The sequence below is a fragment of the Poecilia mexicana genome, unplaced genomic scaffold, assembly GCF_051168715.1.
Source record: "Poecilia mexicana isolate PSO_F unplaced genomic scaffold, ASM5116871v1 scaffold_18, whole genome shotgun sequence".
NCBI classification, from domain to species: domain Eukaryota; kingdom Metazoa; phylum Chordata; class Actinopteri; order Cyprinodontiformes; family Poeciliidae; genus Poecilia; species Poecilia mexicana.
Window position 1 is genome coordinate 17814458 of NW_028263387.1, and position 20782 is coordinate 17835239.

General features: G+C 39.6%; 1 protein-coding gene across 3 annotated transcripts in view; it reads right to left on the bottom strand.

The window, feature by feature from the left end:
- Nucleotides 1-6493: 6493 nt before the first annotated feature.
- The window catches only part of pcxb (pyruvate carboxylase b), a 381625-nt gene continuing 367336 nt past the window's right edge, over nucleotides 6494-20782 (bottom strand). For 2 of the 3 annotated variants that reach the window (XM_088016052.1, XM_088016053.1), the window contains exons 25-27: nucleotides 11117-11257; nucleotides 10262-10363; nucleotides 6494-8174 (exon numbers count right to left, since the gene is read on the bottom strand). In XM_088016052.1, coding sequence (XP_087872178.1) covers nucleotides 8025-8174; nucleotides 10262-10363; nucleotides 11117-11257 — 393 coding nt within the window. In that variant the 3' untranslated portion in view covers nucleotides 6494-8024. Of the gene's footprint in view, nucleotides 8175-9608; nucleotides 10144-10261; nucleotides 10364-11116; nucleotides 11258-20782 lie in introns of those variants that run through there. The other variant, XM_088016054.1, reaches the window with a different exon arrangement.

Sequence of the window (20782 nt, forward strand, 5' to 3'; positions counted from 1 at the left end):
AAAATGAGGGATGGAGGAAAGATGGGATGAGGAGCGGATTCTGGTCAGGAGCTGGAGACGGGAGGCGGGAATCCTCTGGAGACGATACTGAAGAAATATCTGGACTTACTACAGATTTATTGTCTGTCCGTCCATCTGTCTGTCCACCTATCCTTTTATCCATCCATCCATTCATTCATTCATTGGTATCCATCCATTTGTAAAATCGTCCATCTTTTTTATCCTTCCTTCCCACCCAGTATTGAAGAAATTGTCCTAAAAGAAGCTAAAGTTCTGGAAGTTGACATAAAAGATGCGGGGAACCTTGATCTCTCTACAAACCCAGAGTTGAAGCTTACAGCGTCACTCCTTCTGCCTACCGAATTATTTCCTTAATATCAACAATATTACGTAAATAATTCCTTAATATTGATGAAAAACAAGCTCCTATTCTGGGTGCGATTTAGTATTTTGCAGTGTGCTATCTTGTTAGCGCCAACCATAACACTCATTTACATGTCGGCTGTAAGAGGAGCAGCATTAGGAGGCATTAATGGGTGGATCGCATTGTGAATGTGCTGATTGAAAGGAGGCTCAGAGCCTGACAGAGCCGTCCATCCCTCCTGTCTGAGACACATCCTCCTTGTCTCGTCTCTCTTCTTATTCAAGCAGACGGATTACGGCAAAGAAAGCAGCACAGGAAGAAGAGAGGGATTATGAAACCGCAGCAAAGGGATTAAAAGGGGAGCGTTGTACCTCAAACACAGCAGCAGCAGCAGATCCACCATGTGGGAAACTCGTGTTCGGGGTTAGAAAGCTAGCGGCTCGGTCAGCTGCCGCACCTCAACTTTATCACACTCTCACCCAACATCTTAAAGGCACAGAGTTCACTCCACTCTGAATATGCGCTGCTCATTTGGACCGCTGCAGAGCGGAGAAGGGGATAAGCTCAGCGAGAGCCACAAAGAGGACTTGAACTCTGACCCTCGGTTCCAGATCGAAGCTCAGAGATGTGAAGAGTCTGGGATCCAAATCAGAAATGAAGTGTGGCGCCTGGAGAGCCAGCTGGATGAAAACATTTACTTTTCTTGTGATGTTCAGACCCCATCTAAGAACGTCTTTGACCCATTTAGAGGCGCAGCGCAACAAACGGAAGAAAAGCTGGAGAACCATCAGGTTTGGAGCGAGTGGTGGCCAAATATCACCGTAAAATGCTGCATTTTTACTGGAGAGACGAGATTTTGAGGATCACTACATCAAGGTTTAGTTTGGTCACTAACTTGTATATCTGGGATGTTGTGTGTCCCTTCAAACAAGCAGAAAACATAAATGTTTCTTTAACATAGCATTTTAAAAAAATGTTCCTCCCAACTCGACTTACCGTCTCCTTTCCTAAATAAGTCACTTTTTCTCCATGAAGTGCTTTTTATTTGTTTTACACAATTCAACCATTTTCTTATTGCAACTAAACTGCAGTTTTGTAATAATAATAATAACAATAATAATAATAATAATAAAACGGACTAACCACTTTACCCAGGAGGCTTTTACATTCACAAACTCATTAAATGATGATTTCTCCGAGCTGTTTGTTCATATGATCAATGTTTTCTTACCGTTTCCTAGAAACAAGGGGCTCGACTTACCTCAGTCTCCCCTAAAATTTAAGCTCATTTCTTCCATTTAAATACAATAAGCAGTGAAAATGTTGGTAAAGGTTTTTTCTTTTTTTTTTAACTCTTTACCTGTTAAAACAGGGCAAAGGTACACACAGTGATGCCCGGTGGGAATTAAAAACACAAACTTGCTGTACACATCCATAAATGGTTGCTTAGGAATGCACCCTGCAGTGAGAAGAGCTTCCAAAGAAGTGCTGAGGCTGCACTTGTCTTAACATGAATCTACTTAATTTGCCTCAATCAGGCTTTAATTGGTCAAAGCTCCAGTCTGCAGGCTGAAGTCTGCGTCTCCTCGGCTTCTTACCTTGGATCAGTCTTACACGCCTGCTTCCAGTCAGCTTTCAGTAATTCCCATCACACAGATCCACATGCAAGAGCCTTCAGACGGCTGCATGTGTGTGTTGCTGCGGCACAGCTACACGCATCAATTTGTTTTCACAAAGTAGTGCTGGATAGATTTAATTTTTCTACAATTAAAACTGAAATATGTCGAGTCTTTTGCAGACCCAATCTAACAGGATCTTCCAGTTTTAATCTCCGTCCATCTTTCCTTTTCCCAGCTGAAGAAATCCTCCCCACAAAAACATCATGCAGATCTGGAAAGAAATGAAGAGCCCATTGAACCCCATTGAAAACCTCCTGGTTTTTCCACCAAATATTGATTTCTGAACTCTTCCTGAGTTAAAACATTAGTTTTGTTGTTTCTAAATTAATATGAACTTGTTTTCTTTGCATTATTTGAGGTCTGAAAGCGCTGCGTCTCTTTGGCTATTTTGACCATTCCTTGTTTTCTGCAAATAAATACTAAATGTTTGATCGAATTTCTGAGACATGTTGTCAGTAGTTCATAGAATTCAATAAACGAACAATGTTAACTTCACTCAAACATAAACGTCTAAAAACAAAAATCAGAGGTTACTTTTCATACAGCATTTCAACAACAAAAGACACCGTCCCTTTAAGAAGACTGAGTATGTCCTTGTTGATGCTAGGCTTTTAGCTTCTGTCTTTTTCCACGTTTGCTTGTTTCAAACTTTAATCAGGGTTTCTTATAGATTTGTTCCAATAGAGGCTTTCTACTCGCCTCTGGTCCATAGAAACAGATTCCTGGAGTTCATGACCCAGTTTTGAAGTGGGCAGATTCTCCCACCGGAGCTGTGGATCCTATCTTCCTCCCTCTCTTCTTCTTCTCTGACCTGTCAGTTCAAGCGGGCGGCCATGTATTGGTAGATTTCCAGTTTTGACCACACACTTTCCATTTTCAGATGATGGACTGAAGTGAACTGTGTGGCAGTGACGGTTTCTGTTGGTCAGCAAACGGCGAGGACGCCTCTTCTCCAGTAAGTGTGTTTTCTAGTACTGCAGTGAAAACACAGCAGCAGACCTAATTGGAAGTGCAAAGTTGTTCAGCAGCTCAAAGACGACCAAGAAGGACAATGTGAACAATCTCACATCTATTGTTTGTCTATTGTTGTCCGAAAACAGATGAGCCACTTCGGCGCTGCAGAAACACAAAATCTTACCAACTAAATTTGATCTAGTTTGATCTATTACACATGAAATAAAACTGACTTAATACATATAATACAAGTCACTAATTCCTTAATATTGATTAACCAAAGCAGATTATTTCACTTATAACAACATATTTCCCCTGTTATAAGTGAAATAATCTCACAAAAATTATAAGTTAGTATTTTATTTCAGGTGTACCTGAAGTAACACAAGAAACTAGACCAGAATTACTTGATAAGATGTTCTGTTTTTGTGTTGTTTTTGTTCTGTTTTTGTTTTTTTTGCAGTGTGGCTGTAGAGTTATAAAAAGAGTTAAGTGACACGACTTATAGGCAGTTTTGCCTCTTGGCAGCAGCTTGCTAAAGTTTTCAGAGTCCTGCAGTTGAAAGAAATGATGTGCAGCTGTCATTCAGTGAGCTGGCTGCCTGTCATAAATAATCCAACTTTCCAGAAACAAATAAATAAAAACCCTGTTGGAGGACAGGCCGTATTCAGGACAGTAGGGAAAGTATTTGGAGACATAAAAACATATTTACGTTGAATGAAATATAACATTTAAGCTCTGTTCAGCTGCTGGGTGAATACCGATTGGGGACAAAATATGAGTACATCACTTCCTTTTAAAATGTCTACTTTATATAACCTGTGTTGGGGAACGACAGGATTTCTTTGGAGGCGTCCCTCAGGGCTCTTGGCAGACTGTGGTCTGATACTGAAGTGTTTACAAAAACACCTGGAGGAAAAAACCTGGACATCTGGCTTGGTTGTAGTTTTTACAGCAGACATAAACAGACACAGAAGCGACAGCATGTGCTCCTTTGCAGTTATTTTCCACAAACGACACAAAGGACTGACGATAAAAGGCTTTCCATTCTTTTTTTCTTTTTTGATTTGGAATAGATTAATTTGTTATTGTAGATTGATAGGCCTTCCATTAATGTGATCATCAAAAGTGCATGAATATTCAGTTAAAACAAATTAATGCTTCGACTACAAGGAAGCCACCGGAGGCCTCATTAGAGAGAATTTAGGACTCTTTTGTTGTTGTAAATGTGTTTCAATCTTTAATGAACGCCAATCATCAATCAGCGCCTCTTTCAGTTGGTGGAAGCTGCAAGCAGCCACACACACTTTGCAGAAGTATTCACACCCTGTGAACTTTTTCAAAGTTCATTACATTACAGCAACACACTTCAATGTGTGCATATGTGACGGACTAACGCACACTTCTGAATCAGAAGGAAAATGGATGAATGAGTGGCTCTATCATTTTTTTGCAATGTTTTTGGGGGTATATCTAAAATTTTGACCTGTTCTTTCAAAAACGCACCATGCTCAATCCTGTTGGTCTGAGTGTGTCTGCAAAGGTCTAGATTCAACAGTTTAATTGGTTTTATCAATACATTCTGGTGCAACCGGCCCTTTATGAACATTCAGATTTTTGATTTGGCCCAAAATGAAAGTGAGTTTGACGCCCCTGATCAAGAGCCTCAAGAACAACTGGATTTATGTTGAAGTTAAACGATAGAAAGGCAGACTCTTTACTAACTAGGCTATAACAGATTGGTATTGGGTTTCTCTGGTTTTCATTTGGGGTATAAAAGTGAATACAAATCACAATTTTAATATTTTTAGTTGCAAACAGTTTTGAAAACAGTGCATCTTTTCCCCTCCACTTCAAATACGCACTGCAAAGTGCTGCAGATCATTTTTACTTGACTTTATATGTAAAGTGTGTTTATTTGTTTACTTCATCTTCACGAGGATAGCAGTTCAGGAAGTCGTCTGGTTTCATTCACGCCCTGAGAAGAATCTGCAAGTTTTCTTTTTATATCTCCGTTCATCTGAAACTGGATGAATGCAGCAAACTGATTCAATTATTGCTTTGTCTCCCGTTATCAGCCAGGCTGCCCTCTCGCTCTCAATTCAGTTATGGAAATCTGATATCAAAGCCGTCATCTTGCTCATTAAATAAATGGGTCAAAACACATAACGTCAGAAAATAGCGGCTGCGCTTCTATCTGATCCCAATTACATGTCAGGATATTGTTCAACTCTGCCAGCGTTTCCTCTCTGCACAGAGGTGAGAGCGCTCCGTTTCTGAGCAGTTCCTACTGCAAACATTTGATCAGCTTCGCCACCAATCAAACACTTTGAGCTGATCAATAGTGCCAGTTTAGTGACAGACTAGACTGATTAAGAGTGGGTAATAAGCACCGTATCAGATGATCTCCAGAATTAGCTTAAAGACAACACGGTGTCAGCAGATCCACATCTGAGCACACAGGGCTTCACTTGTTTGGGAACAGCACCAGGCAAAGGAAATCCTTCAGAGGCGGACAGAGGCTGAATACTGATGACCAGGCGGCTGGCCTGGCTCCACAACGGAGGAAACGAGCTCCAGCACGCTGCTTGTAAATCACTATTCGCCCAGAAATGCTCGTGGCAGCTTATTTTAATAGTTCAAACACCAAATATACTCTAATACGCATTAATACACAGAGTAGAAACCGTGTTAGTGGATTGGCACCATCTTCCTTGGTGCTAATTAGCATCAGGAAAATGATTCACTGCTTTGCAAACACCAGCCAATCGCGTATCAACTAGCATTGCATCCATTTCAGCTTCCTAAACAAATATTTTTTAAACATGCTCTGTTAGGGCTGGACAATACGCATTGTATTACGATAGAAGCGTTTCGTATCAGTTGACATCGATCGTTATCGATAAAGTTTTTGTTTTAAATATCTGCCAAACTGGTGGTGTGACCTTCCCAGTCTTATCCGCAGTTTTTACTCCGCATTATCTGTTTTTAAGCAGTCAAGAGGCACAGTGGTGAAACCTTAAACTTCTGCCGCGCCAGTTACTCTACAGGTTGTTGCTAGGTAACCAAAGAGTGAGTTGCTAGGTAACCAAAGTGTGAGTGAGTGAGTTAGTAAATTCCACCAGCCTTGTTTAGCTAGCAAGGCTGGTGCCTACATCTGCCTAAATCTCCCAGAATGCTGTGCGATTCTGGATCAGAATATTCTATATATCGAATATTCTAGGATTGGATGGTATATATAGCGATAGACTCCACGTACCTATCGCGATATATATCCTTATCGATTATTGTCCAGCCCTAAGTTTTGAGAAATTCAGGAAATTTTCCAATAATTTAGTCACCGTAGTTAGCTTTAGCAAAAGTTAGTCTTCAAATTAAGTTATTTCTCAGCTTCTTTAAGACGAAAACAAAAATCTTGAGAATCTTCACAATTTTATGAAACCATTTACATGTAGGAGGACTGTAGCGTTATACAACAAAAAAAAGGTGAAGCTGATTTTGCTTTTACTCCAGTTTATTATCTTTCTTTCACAGATATGGGTACATCATGAGAGTGAGGCCATTAAAGAGCCACTGCTGGCTGCGACGTACAGAGTTACGGTACAGTTTACATTTATTGCATCAATCGATGTCTTGCATGTGCAAATATGTTGTAAGCAAATGGTTGGGAGAAGACATGAGGTAGAGGGGGAAGTAAGGAGAAGAAGAGGAGGGAACAAATCAAGAACGGTCATCCTGTCTTCATCTGCTTAAAACAAACACACAGTCTGCTGACTCAGCACAAAATGAAGCGTCAGTTTCATGTTTCTGCCTTTCCTCAAACTTCCTCTGCTTCACTTGTTAACAGTAGAAAAATATGCAACCGCTTTGTTTCCAAGCTGTGCTTTAGGGGTGTTTAAACATTCATCCAGGACGAGCTTCAACACCGAATGACCGACTTTAAGACTCATTCTGTGATTTAATCTCCATGTCTTTACCGGGACACGCCCTCTTTGCAGAGCTTGCCTTTGTTTTCCTGCGACGCGTGCGGCACACAGGGGCCAGCAGGAATATTTTTTGAGCAGGCGCGTGTGTGAGCATGAATATTTCATCTCTGATTTGAATGGGTTTTTATCTCAGGGGGTGTGCTGCAGAGGACTCATGGAGTTCGTCCTCAGATTTGACTTGTTTATTCAAACACACACACACGCCGCAGAAATATAACGACAAGCAGGAGTCTCCAGGGCCTCCTATTAGCCCGGCTAATTTCACATCATTTGAGTGACAATTTATTCATAGAGGGGGTGGGGGGTAAGGAAAAAAAAGAACATGTGACCCCATTACAGTGACATGCTGTAATCCTATTTAAACCAAGCATTAAAAATCCCCATAAAAACTGCTCATTGCTTCCTGGCTGTAAAGAGAAAAGGGCAAAACTTGTTTTATGCCACCAGAGACCTCAAACGATACGACAGGTTGGGCTTAAGCGGTTCTGAAACGGCCCGTTTGGACATTTTAAAACGAATAACTCGGATTTTATTTGGGGCTCCAATGCTGTTACTGATGCAGCAACAGGATTTGTTGGTTGTTTTCTGTTGGAATAGCCGTCCTCGTTGTGCTCTGTGAATGAATCTCTTGCAGTGATTACACATTCCCAGAATGCAGCGCGACTTTCAGGGATTCAAATTCTTGCAAAAGGTGAGGATGAATGTTCCCATGCTATTTTGAGATCACTGCTGGCTACAAACACCGAACCGAGTCAGTCTGGTCTATGGAAACGGCATCAGACGAAGTGGGAAGTGTTAATTTCAAGTCGGCGTTTTGTGACCCTGTTATTGTTTCACCTGGTTAGCTCTTTGTAGTTAAGACTGTGCAGTGGAATGTATCGCAGGTCTAGTTAAAAACACACTCCTGAAATATTCAATGAAGCTGTTTCTACATCCGTCGGGTGTCAGGATATGCATAGAGCTTCGCTAAACGTTAATATTTACAAACCGAGGGCCGGCTCTACTACCTCCCGCTTCCCCTCCCCCTCCCCCTCCCCCTCCCTACTCCTCGATCTCCAGGATCAGGTCGTCTCCCTCCAGGGACGCCTCCGGCTCCACGTGGACCGCCTTGATGGTCCCGCTCACAGGGGAGTTGACCACCGTCTCCATCTTCATGGCCGACAGGACGCACAGCGGCTGACCCTTCTCCACCTGCAGCCAACAACAGGTTGGATCTACGAGTTAGAAAATCACTAAAACCATATGAGTTCAGTTCATTTTCATAGGATTAGAGCAGCAACTAGTAATTATTGTACTAATCAATTATTCTGACCTTAGAAACTGGAACATTCTGATAGCTTTTCATTGAACTATTTAGGCCTTTTTAATACAATATTAGACATTAAGAATGCGCCAAAATGAAAGTTTGGATCAATGTTGATCTCGGACATTAATATTGTTTTTATGGCCAATATATTCAAATTATTGAATCCAAAGGAAAATTAAATAACCAATATTATATATATTTTCACAATCATTTAAACATCTTTAGAAGCAGATGGCAAAAAGAAAAAAAAAAATATTGGTTGATCATATCGGCCCAGATTTACACCGATGTTGGTGCCAATATGTTGTGCATCCATCTTAAATACATTAAGACAACAAAATCTGAACCAGTGAGGAATTGTGGGTAAAACATATTTACAGACAAAAGTTTTTTTCTTTTTTAAAGCCAAAATTTATATATTTTTCTACAGTTTGGCTCAAATGCCTTTTTTCTAGTGTATATTTCAGTTAGCAATAAATCAATTACTAGATAAGTTGATTATTTCAATAATAGGTTAAAACAAAAACTCAAAGTTCCGCAATATAAAAGGATTCTAATAGGAAAATGTCAAAACTTCTGTTCAGAGGTGCTGCTATCCAGTCTCATGAATAGAGAAAGTTGATCAGCCTGCAGTTCTGCTGAAGTGTTAAATATATGCAGGCTCTACTTGTTTAGGCCTTAAATACATTTTGTTGTGTTCTTTGAGTCTTTCAGAATTAAGAAAAGTTGGTTTCAGTTATTGCAGTGTGTCCAGGTGCCATGTGCTGCTGGAAATGACAAATGTTACACTTTTTCCTTCCACTCAACCTTCCATTAGTATATGCAGATGCAGCAATGACCGGTTATGATTCTGGAAACCAAAATATGTTTAAATTTTTTTTTTTTTTTAAGGTTTTGTTGGCTCTAGTGGAGGGTTATGAGAGAGGGGGAAGACATGCGGCAAATGTTGCCAGGTCGGGAATCGAACCTGCGACCACCGGCATAAGGACTAAGGCCTCAAAACATAGGTTGTGCTTTGCCCCTGCGCCACCACAGTTCTCCCGTTTTAACAAATTTAAAACGTGTGGCTTCAACTCTAATGACCTTTGGAGAAACCCCCGTCAGACTGAGAATGTAAAAATGCTGCAAACATATAACTTGGGTTTAGAAATACACCAACTTTAACCATCTTAGCAACAAAATGAATTTGAAAATGGACAATTGAGATGAAGCGTTGGGGTTTTCTGACATTTAACCTGGCCCAGTCCAGTCTGAACCATTCTGCTGTTTTTATTCAAAGAACTGAAAAAGAGGGAAAAAATGTTTTGCAGGTTCTTTAATCGAGGTATTAAAATTGAGGAGTTAAAAGCATCGGGTCACATCTTCATCATTCAGCTCCTAAAAGGTCATTTAACACATTTTCTGATGCAATCATGAAATGAAAAGGAAGTTCTTAAGATAAATTTGATCAATATATTTTAAAAAAATGTTTTTATTATTTCTAAGCACCAATCTGTTTTTAATATTTAATTGGTGGATTAGTTTAAGAGAAAATGGACAGATTTGAATCTGATTGGTGCATTTCTACAGCCGCAGTCCCTTCGTTTTCAGGAACCTCCTGGTTGTTTCCAGTCACATACAACATATTTTGTGGTTTGGAAACTAAAGACGAACATTGGTGCAGCTGAGCTGACACTGTGAAAATGTCAGTCATATTGAAAAGGATCACCATGTCGGGAGCGGTGGAGCAGAAATCCTGACACAACGGCACAAACTAAAGCTTGAAGTCTCTCTAAGTCGTTCTGACACCAGAGCTGCTCCTGATCTGCAGGTGACATCTTCCTCAAATACCTCCTAACAACACGAGCGGCCCGGCTGGGAACATCACAGAGCAGAACGGGTCCAAAAGCTGCGACTTGAGCGATGGATCAAAGATCGAGGGATAACTCAACCCCAGGTGTCAGAAATCCTGACTGAGCGGTTATGAACTGACCTTGGATCCGACTTTAACTTTGACCTCCAGCACTTTTCCCGGCATCGGCGCTCCCACCTGACCCTTGATGGACTTCTGGGCCTTGGGATGGAACTTCATTTCCTGGAAAAAAAAGCAGTAAAAGTACGATTCATCAGTCCGCTCAGTCGTCTGAACTCGCCTGACTCCGTTTATCCTCCCAGCTGCTGGGCCTCCATCCACACTTCAGATTATAACAATGCATATTAATCAGTATTTTAGCATCAAGCATCGATGTAAATATGCAGGAGTTAGCATAACAGCAATAGAAAGAAGCAGAAAACAATACAAACATCTATTAGCTAAAATGCCCCAACACAAAAAAACAAAGTAATGTACATATTAGCCTTGTAGATTACTTTGTAGTGTTGGTCTAGTTTCTAGTGAAAATATCTATACTTGAAGTAAAACAATACTAACTTACAAGTAACTTTTATCAAATTATTCAAAATGTGTGTAACCCGTAATGCAAAGACATGTACAGTAACTTGACCGTATTTTGAAAATAAAGAATATAAATTCGATCTTTTTCTGACCTCCAGCTGAGAGACAAACACACAGAAGTCGACCGGAGTCCTGCTTTTGTCTCCATGAATAAAAATTAGTGGTTCCCTGCGTTGGTGTGGTTTCACACGGTCAGGCCTCAGAATAAAGAGCCTCCTCCTCCTCCTCCGTCTATTAATAGTTCACCCACAGAGATCTATTCATCTCTCTGCCGTCTCATCTATCAGATATCCCTCATTTATCCTTCCTCCGACCGCCGCCATCCGTCAGCATCTCCATAAACCCTCTGCACTCCCTTGGCCGTTCATCATGGCCGCCGTGTTTTCTCCGTACCTTCATGGCCACGGTGTCTTTAACCAGCACCGACCGCAGCTGGCCGTTCAGCTCGAAGAACACCTCCCTCTGGCCGCCCTTGTTCAGGTCGCCCAGCGCCAGAGCCTTGATGTGGAGGGTCTTCCCTCTCTCCAGCTCCACCTGGGCAGAAACGAGAGAGAGGAGGCAGAAATTAGATCGTGCTGGAGAGCGGGAATCACTGCGGCGATGCTGCAGCCGCTGCTGGAAAGAGATTAAAAAAAGAAGTTAGCAACATGAGAAAAGAGCAACGTTGGTGGTGGCGCTACTGCAACATGTTCCTCTGATACATTCTGCTGGAGCAGGAGCAGCTTCTGTGTTTTACTACTTCACAGTTAAAATCCATCAACCCTGAAGTTCTGTTCAAGTTTAATCCATTCAGAGCATTTTGAAAAATGATCAAAACTAACAGTTTTAACTGGAGGTTTCTCAGGTTTGCTTGGAGATGAGACCAGAGCAATAATCAATACGTCGACGATAAATTAAAACCTCCATCGCTTCCATCTGCACGGCTTGCTGTTTTCACACTGACCTTAAAATTGCACAAATTGGAATTACATTAATGAATTCACTGAATGGAAACACGCTAATTGTGAAAAAAACTCACATTTGATAAAAAGTTTCTGAAGTAGAATAAGGTGGTTTTTCAAATGTTTCTAATGTCAAAATTAGTATGTTTCACAAAACTTTTTTTGACAATAGAACCACCACTGCATCTGGTTTCACAGTTGGATAAAATGTGACATGACCGTTCTGACTGCACACGCTTTCAAAACTACTGGATCCACACTAAGGATAAAACAATGGACACCACTTTTTTTTATTGATCCTTCTTTACATTGTTTTATCATATTTTCCTATCAGAAACAATCTTTCTGGATGAATATAAATGATTTTAAACTTTAACCTACTAGATTTAAGAATCCTTTGCACCAATTTACAAGATCATAAGATGAGCTAGTTTAAGGAAAAAGAACAACTTTGATGTGATACGCATAAAGTGCCGGTTGTGCCAGAATGTCGATAAAACCTGTTCACAAACTGATAAAATATCAATGAATTCTTAAAATTAAACATTATTGAACATCTTTTCAGTCAATAATGTGTAATAGCTCACAGAACCAAATGGAAACAATGGGGTTCCAGGAAGAGAGTAACATTGTACAACCTGAAGCACAGAGGCAGAATTGTCAGTTTGGGATGCTTTAAATGAAGCTTGAGTTATGAGACGTCACTGATAAAATGCAACAACTAGATTTCGTGATTCTTTTTGTGATTCTTCGCAGTGAAAATCAAAGTGTTTGTGGTACTAATTTGGAAATATTTGCGCTTATTTATGACGATAAGTGCGACTTTTTATTACTTGCTGTATAGATCATGGACTATAATGCGACATCAAGGTACATCTGAGGCAGCTGTTTAGTACAAGAAAGAAAGTTTTTGACAATTTTTGAGAAAAATCTGCAATACACTCCCAATTATTTGTGATGATTTTTGACTTTGCGTGAATTTCTATCGTAATTCACATGAAACTGGAGGGACTGATTGATGTAATTTGGCAGCAGGCCGATAAAAACTGCATAGATTTGATTGCTAATATTTAATGTTTAGTCTAGAACCTGGCGGGCCAGATGTGGCCCACGGGCCTCGAGTCTGACACGTGAATTAGCAGAATGTCCTCAGCGTTAAACATGTACATCAGACTATACAATCACTAAAAAGGCTCAAATGTTGCAAACACTCCAGATGCAGAGTGCAGTCTTAATGGGAACAGCTGTAGGGAGGCGACATGCATCGTCCTTGCCAAAACGTTCCAAGTCTTTGGGAGAAACACCCAAAGGCGGACAAGCGTTCAGATTAAAGGATGTTTCAGAAAGTAGCAGTGATGTTTGCCACCAGATGAGGCAGACAAAGAGAGAAAGAAAGAGGCGTAATAAAAATGGAGATCAGTGCAGATCTGCAGCGGGGAGTATTTCTGTCTGCACCGACTCTTAGCTTGGAATATCAATGGAAAGCAGGCAGCTTGAAATAAACAGAAAGGAGAAGGGTCAGGAATGGCGGGAGGGGGAGGAAAAACAAGCCAGCAGCGGACGTCTGATAAAAGAGAAGCTGAAATGGGTCGATGAAGGAGCTCGATAGTAAAGATGTAGCAGAACAACAACACGGTGACACATGGGAGGCCTGACAAACGCAGAGGCGCTCAGAGGGAATCAGAAAACGTTTCAGGGAGGGATAAATTAAGACGTAAACGTCACGGGGGGGGGACCTGCAGCGGTGACCAGAGAGGCAAAAGGTGCGTCTTGTGTCAGCACACAAAGACGGAGTAATATCCTTATCTGAGGCGGCGGCGCTACATGTCGAAGGAAACTGTTTACAGATCAGCTAAAGACAGGAGAGACGTTTTCATTTCCTCCAGCCTGACAGTTTCTTTATCTCTGGGATTGTCGGTCTTCCTTTCCAACTCCTTTGTTTGACATCAGAGAGCGGCGGGTAAAAGCCTGTCAGGAATAAGAGCAGCTATTCAGACGCTGTACAGGAGCGCCTCATGAGAGGAATTTAAGTTATTCAATTTGTAGTGAAGCTCATGTTTATCACACACAATGAAGCATTATTAGCCAGTTCATTTTGGTTAATGATGTTTTTGCCTTACAAATTAAAAACTAGAAAATAAAGGCTTCTGCACATTTTCTGCCACACTTTTTCCTCCCACACAACTTTCTTCTTTAGCAATGACTTTCCCCGATTATGAAGTTTGAGGATTTTTTTTTTTGTTTTTGGACAGAATGAGGATTCAATAACTTTGCATCCTTCAGCTCATCTCCATGGTTACGTCGTCTTTTTGACAAAATTCCATGAATCCTGTAAGAGTTTTACTTTTAGATGGGATTTGCCTCTCAATCCAGTTATACCTGTTCATTTTTCACCTTTCTTAAAATCCAAACTTTTTCCTTCCACTAAACTTTCTTTCTTTTTATAAACATAACGTACCCACCATGACAATTAGCGTCATCTGCAGACCATAACATGACATTTGTGTATTGGTTAATTAATAAATAATTTTATTTGATCAATCTAGATCAGTCATGTCCAAACTTTTTGCCCTCAGGCCACAAAATTTATTAAATTAAAAATTTGTTTCCTCTTTTTTTTACCTGCTCAAATCTACTTTTTTTAATCAATAAAGATCCAAAGCATAAATAGGGTACTTAAGTGTTGCCTTATTGAAAGAGAGACAGATTTCTTTTGCGTCATTAATGTTTTTTTCCCATTTTGATGGTCAAATTTTTAGCATTCAATACTTGACAAAATTACTTCAGGAGCCACAAATGGCCCCCGCACCACACTTTGGACACCCCTGATCGATACAACATGAGCTTCAGTTTCTGAAAGAAACTTTTCAGTGACGCTCGTATTCATCGAGATGCAGCTGGAATCACGCAGCACGCAGAGTTTTTGCTCTAATGTGACGGTGAACACAAAGCTTCTCCCGTCTCAGGTGAAGCTGTTGGGAGAAGTTTGCACCCCGTCGCTAACGGACCGGCGCCAGACACGAGTTCTTACAGATGAAGCTGGCGGTCTGACGCCCACAGCAGCACTTGACATGTTTTCCTACTGCGAGGGCAAATCTGTCTGTCTGGTTTGATCTCTTTGAACGTCCTGGAAATCGTGCCGCGTTTCTGATGATGACTAACCCCGGCGATGCTGTAGCTCCGCTGCAGATATGCTAATTACACAGTGCAGCCTTCTGCTTCCTGCATACAGATCAACGCTCTCAGTGCAAACAGAGCTGTCGGACAATAAATCACTATTTCTGTGGAGGAAGCGAGCTGACAGAAGTCCTCCAGTCAGAGTTGTAGAGCAGACTTGGGGAAAAGGTTAAGGTGGAATCTGTTTCTAGTATTTCATTATTACCACTTCTCCTTTTCTAAGAGTTAATCTGCATTTCTGCCAAATGAATCGCCTAATGAGCCAAAGCTGTATTTCTGAGACAGGCACATTCAGCTACTAGCTACTCGCTCAGTAGCTTCTTTTTCTTTTCAAAGTAAACGCTATAAAATATCTGAATATCTAAGCTAAATAACATTCTCAGCTTGCTATTTTGGAAAAAGTGCACACAAATGTTGAGATATAAAATCTGAAGGATAGAGTCCGAGTGCAGCTGACTGAAAATCACAGACAATAGCAACAACACGCATCAGGAGTTATTGATATGCCTTTACATTAGCCATTAGCAGCATGTCGCTGCTAATACCCCTCTGTGTTGCCAAGAGCAACCCCAAAAATAAACTAAAATACAGAGTCTCACATATGGAGAAAAGAAATATAAAAAAGCTGAAATTAAAGATTCACAGAGGAACTTTGTAGCCAACTTCTGATTGATTTGCAGAGCTTTGACCTGTTTATTCCAGTTATAGTACATTCTAATTTCTCTATAAAAACCAAAAGTTCAAAGAACATTATTTTTATACATATTTTTTATTTTAACATGCGTCTGCCAGGGTGGCAGTAAAAAATGTTGAGTGCTGTATAGAGAAGCTCAACAGATTTATTACTTTCACAAGTGGAGCGTTACGGCTTTCGCTATGATATAAAACGTTATTATAAATTTCTTTGGGTTTATTGCTATATTTAAAAGAGGGAACCAATGAGTAAAAATACAGTTTACATTTTTTATGTAATACTCATGGAAATGTTTGCTGTAGGAGTGGGTAGAGTGTCAAACGTTCCTCTAAATTATGCTTTATAATACTATTACTCAAATTAATGTCAATAGTACAGTGTGGTGAAAGTACTAATAATAGTATATACTTTTAAAAACTTACTCAACTAAATTATTTAAACCTTTTATTACAAGATGTTTAATACGGTTTAAAATGTCAACACTGATCAATTTGTTCATGTTTTGAAATACTCAACTGCAAAGCTGAATCTCTCACACAGTGTGACGTCACCTCTGCTCCTAATTTAAATAATGATCGATGACCAAAAAGGCTTCTTAAGGCTCCTTATGTTTAGAATTAATGTCTAATAGTTGAAGTTGAAACACATTAAACTATCAGACAACAAGAGATAAGATGGCAATCGTTTTATCACTTGATCTCTTCAATAAATCAGGCAATCATTAATGATTTTAAAATCGCTATGATTAATCATCCTCCAGTTTTTCCTGCCTCCTGTTTGCGCCTCCTGACAGCATCCCTGGTGCATCATGCATGTTTCATATCAGTGATTCATCTGTGGCGTCTATATACAGGCCTCACATGCTGGGAGCATTTACCTAAAGAGGCCCCCCCGAGCGCCCGGCTCCAATCTGTTACATTCAGCTGCTTATCGAAGCTACAACTTTCAGATAGAGCTTGAATCTGGTCTTTGATAGGATTTCATTAATGACTTGCATCACCTGTGGCAGAGAAAGGCTGCCTTCAGAGTCACGGTGTGCACAAGTCTGTCCCTGCTTCTGAAAGCCTGCGTTTATTATTCTGCTCGTATTGTGAGTCATCAGCGTAGCAGTTACAGATGGTTCAGTGATCTTTGTCCTTTTTGTGCGACATGTACACTATGTGTGGGTTAATGATAATGGAGAGGGCTGTCATCAGAGTAATGTAAAAGAGGCGTTGCAGGAATTTTAAATACCTAGAGCTGTTCAGCCTAAAATGCAAGAATCCATGGATGGACTGTAGGAATGTTTAGCTGCTAATAAAACGATGTGGCTTTAGAGTTTTATCGCGATATTTTGTGGTACAATTGTGATGTTGATTTAAAAAAAATATTTATTACTTATTTGTCATGGCATGGCACAGCATTCATAGTAGGCTGTAACAATTCCTCGAATGATTCTAGCACCTCCATTATTAAAATTCCTTGGGGCAAATTTGTCTGCCTCGAAGCTTCGTTAAATTACGATTTATCATTTAGAGCACTGTGTTCTGGCCAGGTGATTGATTATGTTGCGCAACGTTCTTACTTCCGCCTCCGAGTTGGATGTTGCGTTAGCAGCACACTATCCAATTTTTAAGTTCATTCTGGGTTTCATTGATTGATAATGTCTGGGTTTTTATAGTTTTTTTTTTTGCTTAAAGGATTAGCAATCTTAAATTGACTGGCATGATGCCTGGAGTTTGGCAGGTAATTTTATTTATATAGCCCGGCAGCTTTTCTCCTCCCAGAGCTGCTGCCTAGTGGCAGCTCAGAGCGAACCGTGGGGAAGAGCGCAGCGGGTGCATTTATACAGGTGAGCAGATACACTGAACATGGTGGGCTGCTGTTCTGTAGTTGATGCTTAACTCAAGTGTAGCTTTATGGACCTTCCCGGTCACAACAAACGAGTGGTGGAGCTCATCGCGTGGTACAGAGCTGGTAGATGAGTTTTATGTATGACAAAAGGAGCCAAATCCCAGCGCTAACATGGACAGACAAACTATTAATGTCTGGGCAAAGTGAGAGTTCATCTATTAAATTCACTGAAGATGAATACATAAACTAAAAACTGGTTTATAGACGTTTTTATAAGTGTTGCTTTACTATTAAATTGAATATAATTTCATATTTTTGTATAATTTCTGTCCCGGTTAACTTAAAAATGGAGCTATTATTGTAACAGGTTAATTTTCTAACTACAGAAAAGTAATTGTAGGGATGCGCAAATATGAAAAATTGGGCCGATGTTGATATCTGATATTAATACTGCTGATATGGTAGAAATTACCAATATTTTACTTTGTCAAATTTTTTATTTGATTTGTTGCTTAATCGTAAGAACAATCGATAGATTACTCGATTACTAAATTAATAATTTACAACAGTATCAATCTATAGTCCCACAAACACAAATATTGCTCTTGAAAAACATTTCCATTTGAAAAGGGTTCCTTCAGGTCACCACCGACTTAAAATAAAACGTGTTATTTATATCAGTAAGTAACTGCATTTAATCATGTTTCCATATTTACTGATATTTATTCATGTTCTCTGGGGTTAAACAAGATACAGATACAGATGCCTACTTTTAAATATTTAGGATTTTCTATTAAACTTGACTTCTAAGACATTTGAATAGATAAGAGCTCTTTATTTTTATTATAAAAATAAGTCTCACTTTTCCTGTGAAATGGAAACGAAGCCATTCTGGGTAAAACCATTGGAGTGCGACTCTTTTCATAGAGCATATCTAAAATATTAAAAACAAAATGCAGCTGGAGAAGCTTAAGTGCCAGGAGCAATGCTACTTGACACTACTGGCTGGTGAATTCAAAAGAGCCAATCCAGGAGCAGCATTTACTCTCCTCTATGCTGATTGGCTGATCCTCCAAGATCGGACACAAGGAAAACCGTTGATGTTAGCTTTTGTTAAGAGTTTCTACTGTGCGTATAATTCATATCAAGCTGTGTTTAATGTTTGAACTACTAAAAAAATGCAGTTATAAGAGATTTTGTAGGGATTTTAAAGTATACATGTTTCACTGTATCCATTTTTATATGTAAACAAAATTATAACCTTTGTTGAATTGACATTTTCACAAAAGAGAGTTCCAGGAATTGAAATGTAAAATAAAGTTTTGGGGTTTTCTGTAAAACTCCAACCTTTAAAGTAAAAAAAAAACTGGAGTCCTTATTGTGAAAAATGCTTCTGTACTGCAAAAATACAAAATCCTACTAAGTAATTTTGTCGAGTTTCTAGTGCAAATATCTCAGTTCACTTGAAATAAGAAAAAATATTTCATAAGATATACTGGCTTGTTTTAAGTCAGTAAGTCCTTAATATTGAACAGTTCTAGTTCCACTGGCAGATTAATTTATTATAAGACATTTTTCCCCATGTCAAAAATGAAATAATCTGTACTTGTAGTTTTCCATCAAAATTAAGGAATTATTGACTTAAAACAAGGTTCTATCTTGTCTTACTTCAAGTGTACCAAGACATCTGAACTAGAGGGTAAAAACACTTGGTGGGATTGTATTTTTGCAGTGTAGGTATGGTTTCCTGTAATCTTCTGCTTTATTTTGGCATTATGATAGAGATCTGTGTCACCAATGGGGCCAGACTGGTTAGATGGAAAAGTTTGTGTTTGTACGGTGTTTGTGTTGCAATTTATGTTTATTGGCTCGTGAGCCTAACGAGGTTTGAGCCAACCTAATTTGGCAGAAGGAAGCAGAGATGAGATTTAGATTACTCTGCAAAACTTTTCAGAAATACTTCTGAAATGCGTTCGTGCAGCACAAAAACAGAGCAGCCCAGTGTTGAGATTTGAAATGAACTACTGAACATAAGTAAAGGATTACTGAAAGAGCTTTTTCTTTCTTTACACACAACTCTGAGGCCATCAGCAGCTCCCTGCCTCCACTGTAGTGCGGTGCTTAAAAAGATTTGCTCCTTAAATCTGCCCTGATAACCACTCAGCCTGTCTCGGTAGCAAAGTGTTATCTCTCTCCGTCTGTGCTTTGTCCCGACCTCCTGCGGTTCAACAAATCAGCCAGCGCTGCAAAAGCTGCCACGCTCCGCCGCAGAAATAAACGTCTCTCTTAGGAGCGCCTAATAATTACCCAGGCAACCTGACAAACACCGCCACCTACATGATGCGTCTGCTCACACTTCACCGTGAGAGGAAGCCCAGCTGAGCCAGGCGGCCCCTCGGAGCCGGTTAGCTCGGATTATCAGCTTTCTGATCACCGGGTCATCAATATTTAACACGCAGATTCAGAGTGATCAAAATACTGTAAAGAAAAAGTGCAATCAGAGGACTTTGATCCAATATTTACTGTAGACGATTGGACTGCTGTAATTAACTGAGCTTTAAAATGATTATAAGACCATGAGCCTGCAGGCAGGAGTTAAATCAGAATTTCATGCTGCTTGTTTTAAACCAAATGCTGTTTTTAATCTACATTACTTTTCAGATAAATGAAGAAGTCTTAAAAATGTAAAGCTGGTTTTTAGTCATGTGAAAAACAGAAATTTTTAAAGATAATCGACACCGGCAGTGATTTTAATCTGTGTATTATTGAAGATAATAAGTTTAACTACTGATATGTGTTGCTACAGTCCATCTGGCTTCAGATGTGGATATTTTATCTGGAAATGACTCCAAATCATTAATGTTCAAACTTTACCTTTAATAACATAAAGTTACCTAATTTTTAAAGTGAAATCAGTAATTATTTTATAACAAATTTATAACAGTAATGATTTCCTGGTTAATGTCAAGTTGTCATAACAAAGACATTTTGAATAATGTCAACTTTGTATTAAAAGTGTCATAATTTACCGAATGACGCTTTATGACAACAGTCATAAATATTTATGAAGGCTTATTCATGTTCATGACAGGTGTTATGTCATGTTTATAACAGGTGTTATGACATGTTAATGAAGGTGTCATGTCAGTCTTATTCACCCCCCTTCAAATAAAGTGTTACCAAACTTTTTTTTTTTGAAGTTTTTGGGGGGGTTTTAGGCGGTGACAACATATTTTTCCTTTTTATTTTAAACTTTTAAACATTGCAGCAACATGTTTACTCATGTCAGATTAAGTGAGATACAGGTCAGATGTTTGGGTTTGGCATTACCGCTACATTTCCAAAGACGACGCAAACACAAACTAAATCCACGAATAACTGCGACTCATTGCGTTTTCAATAGAGTACGATGCA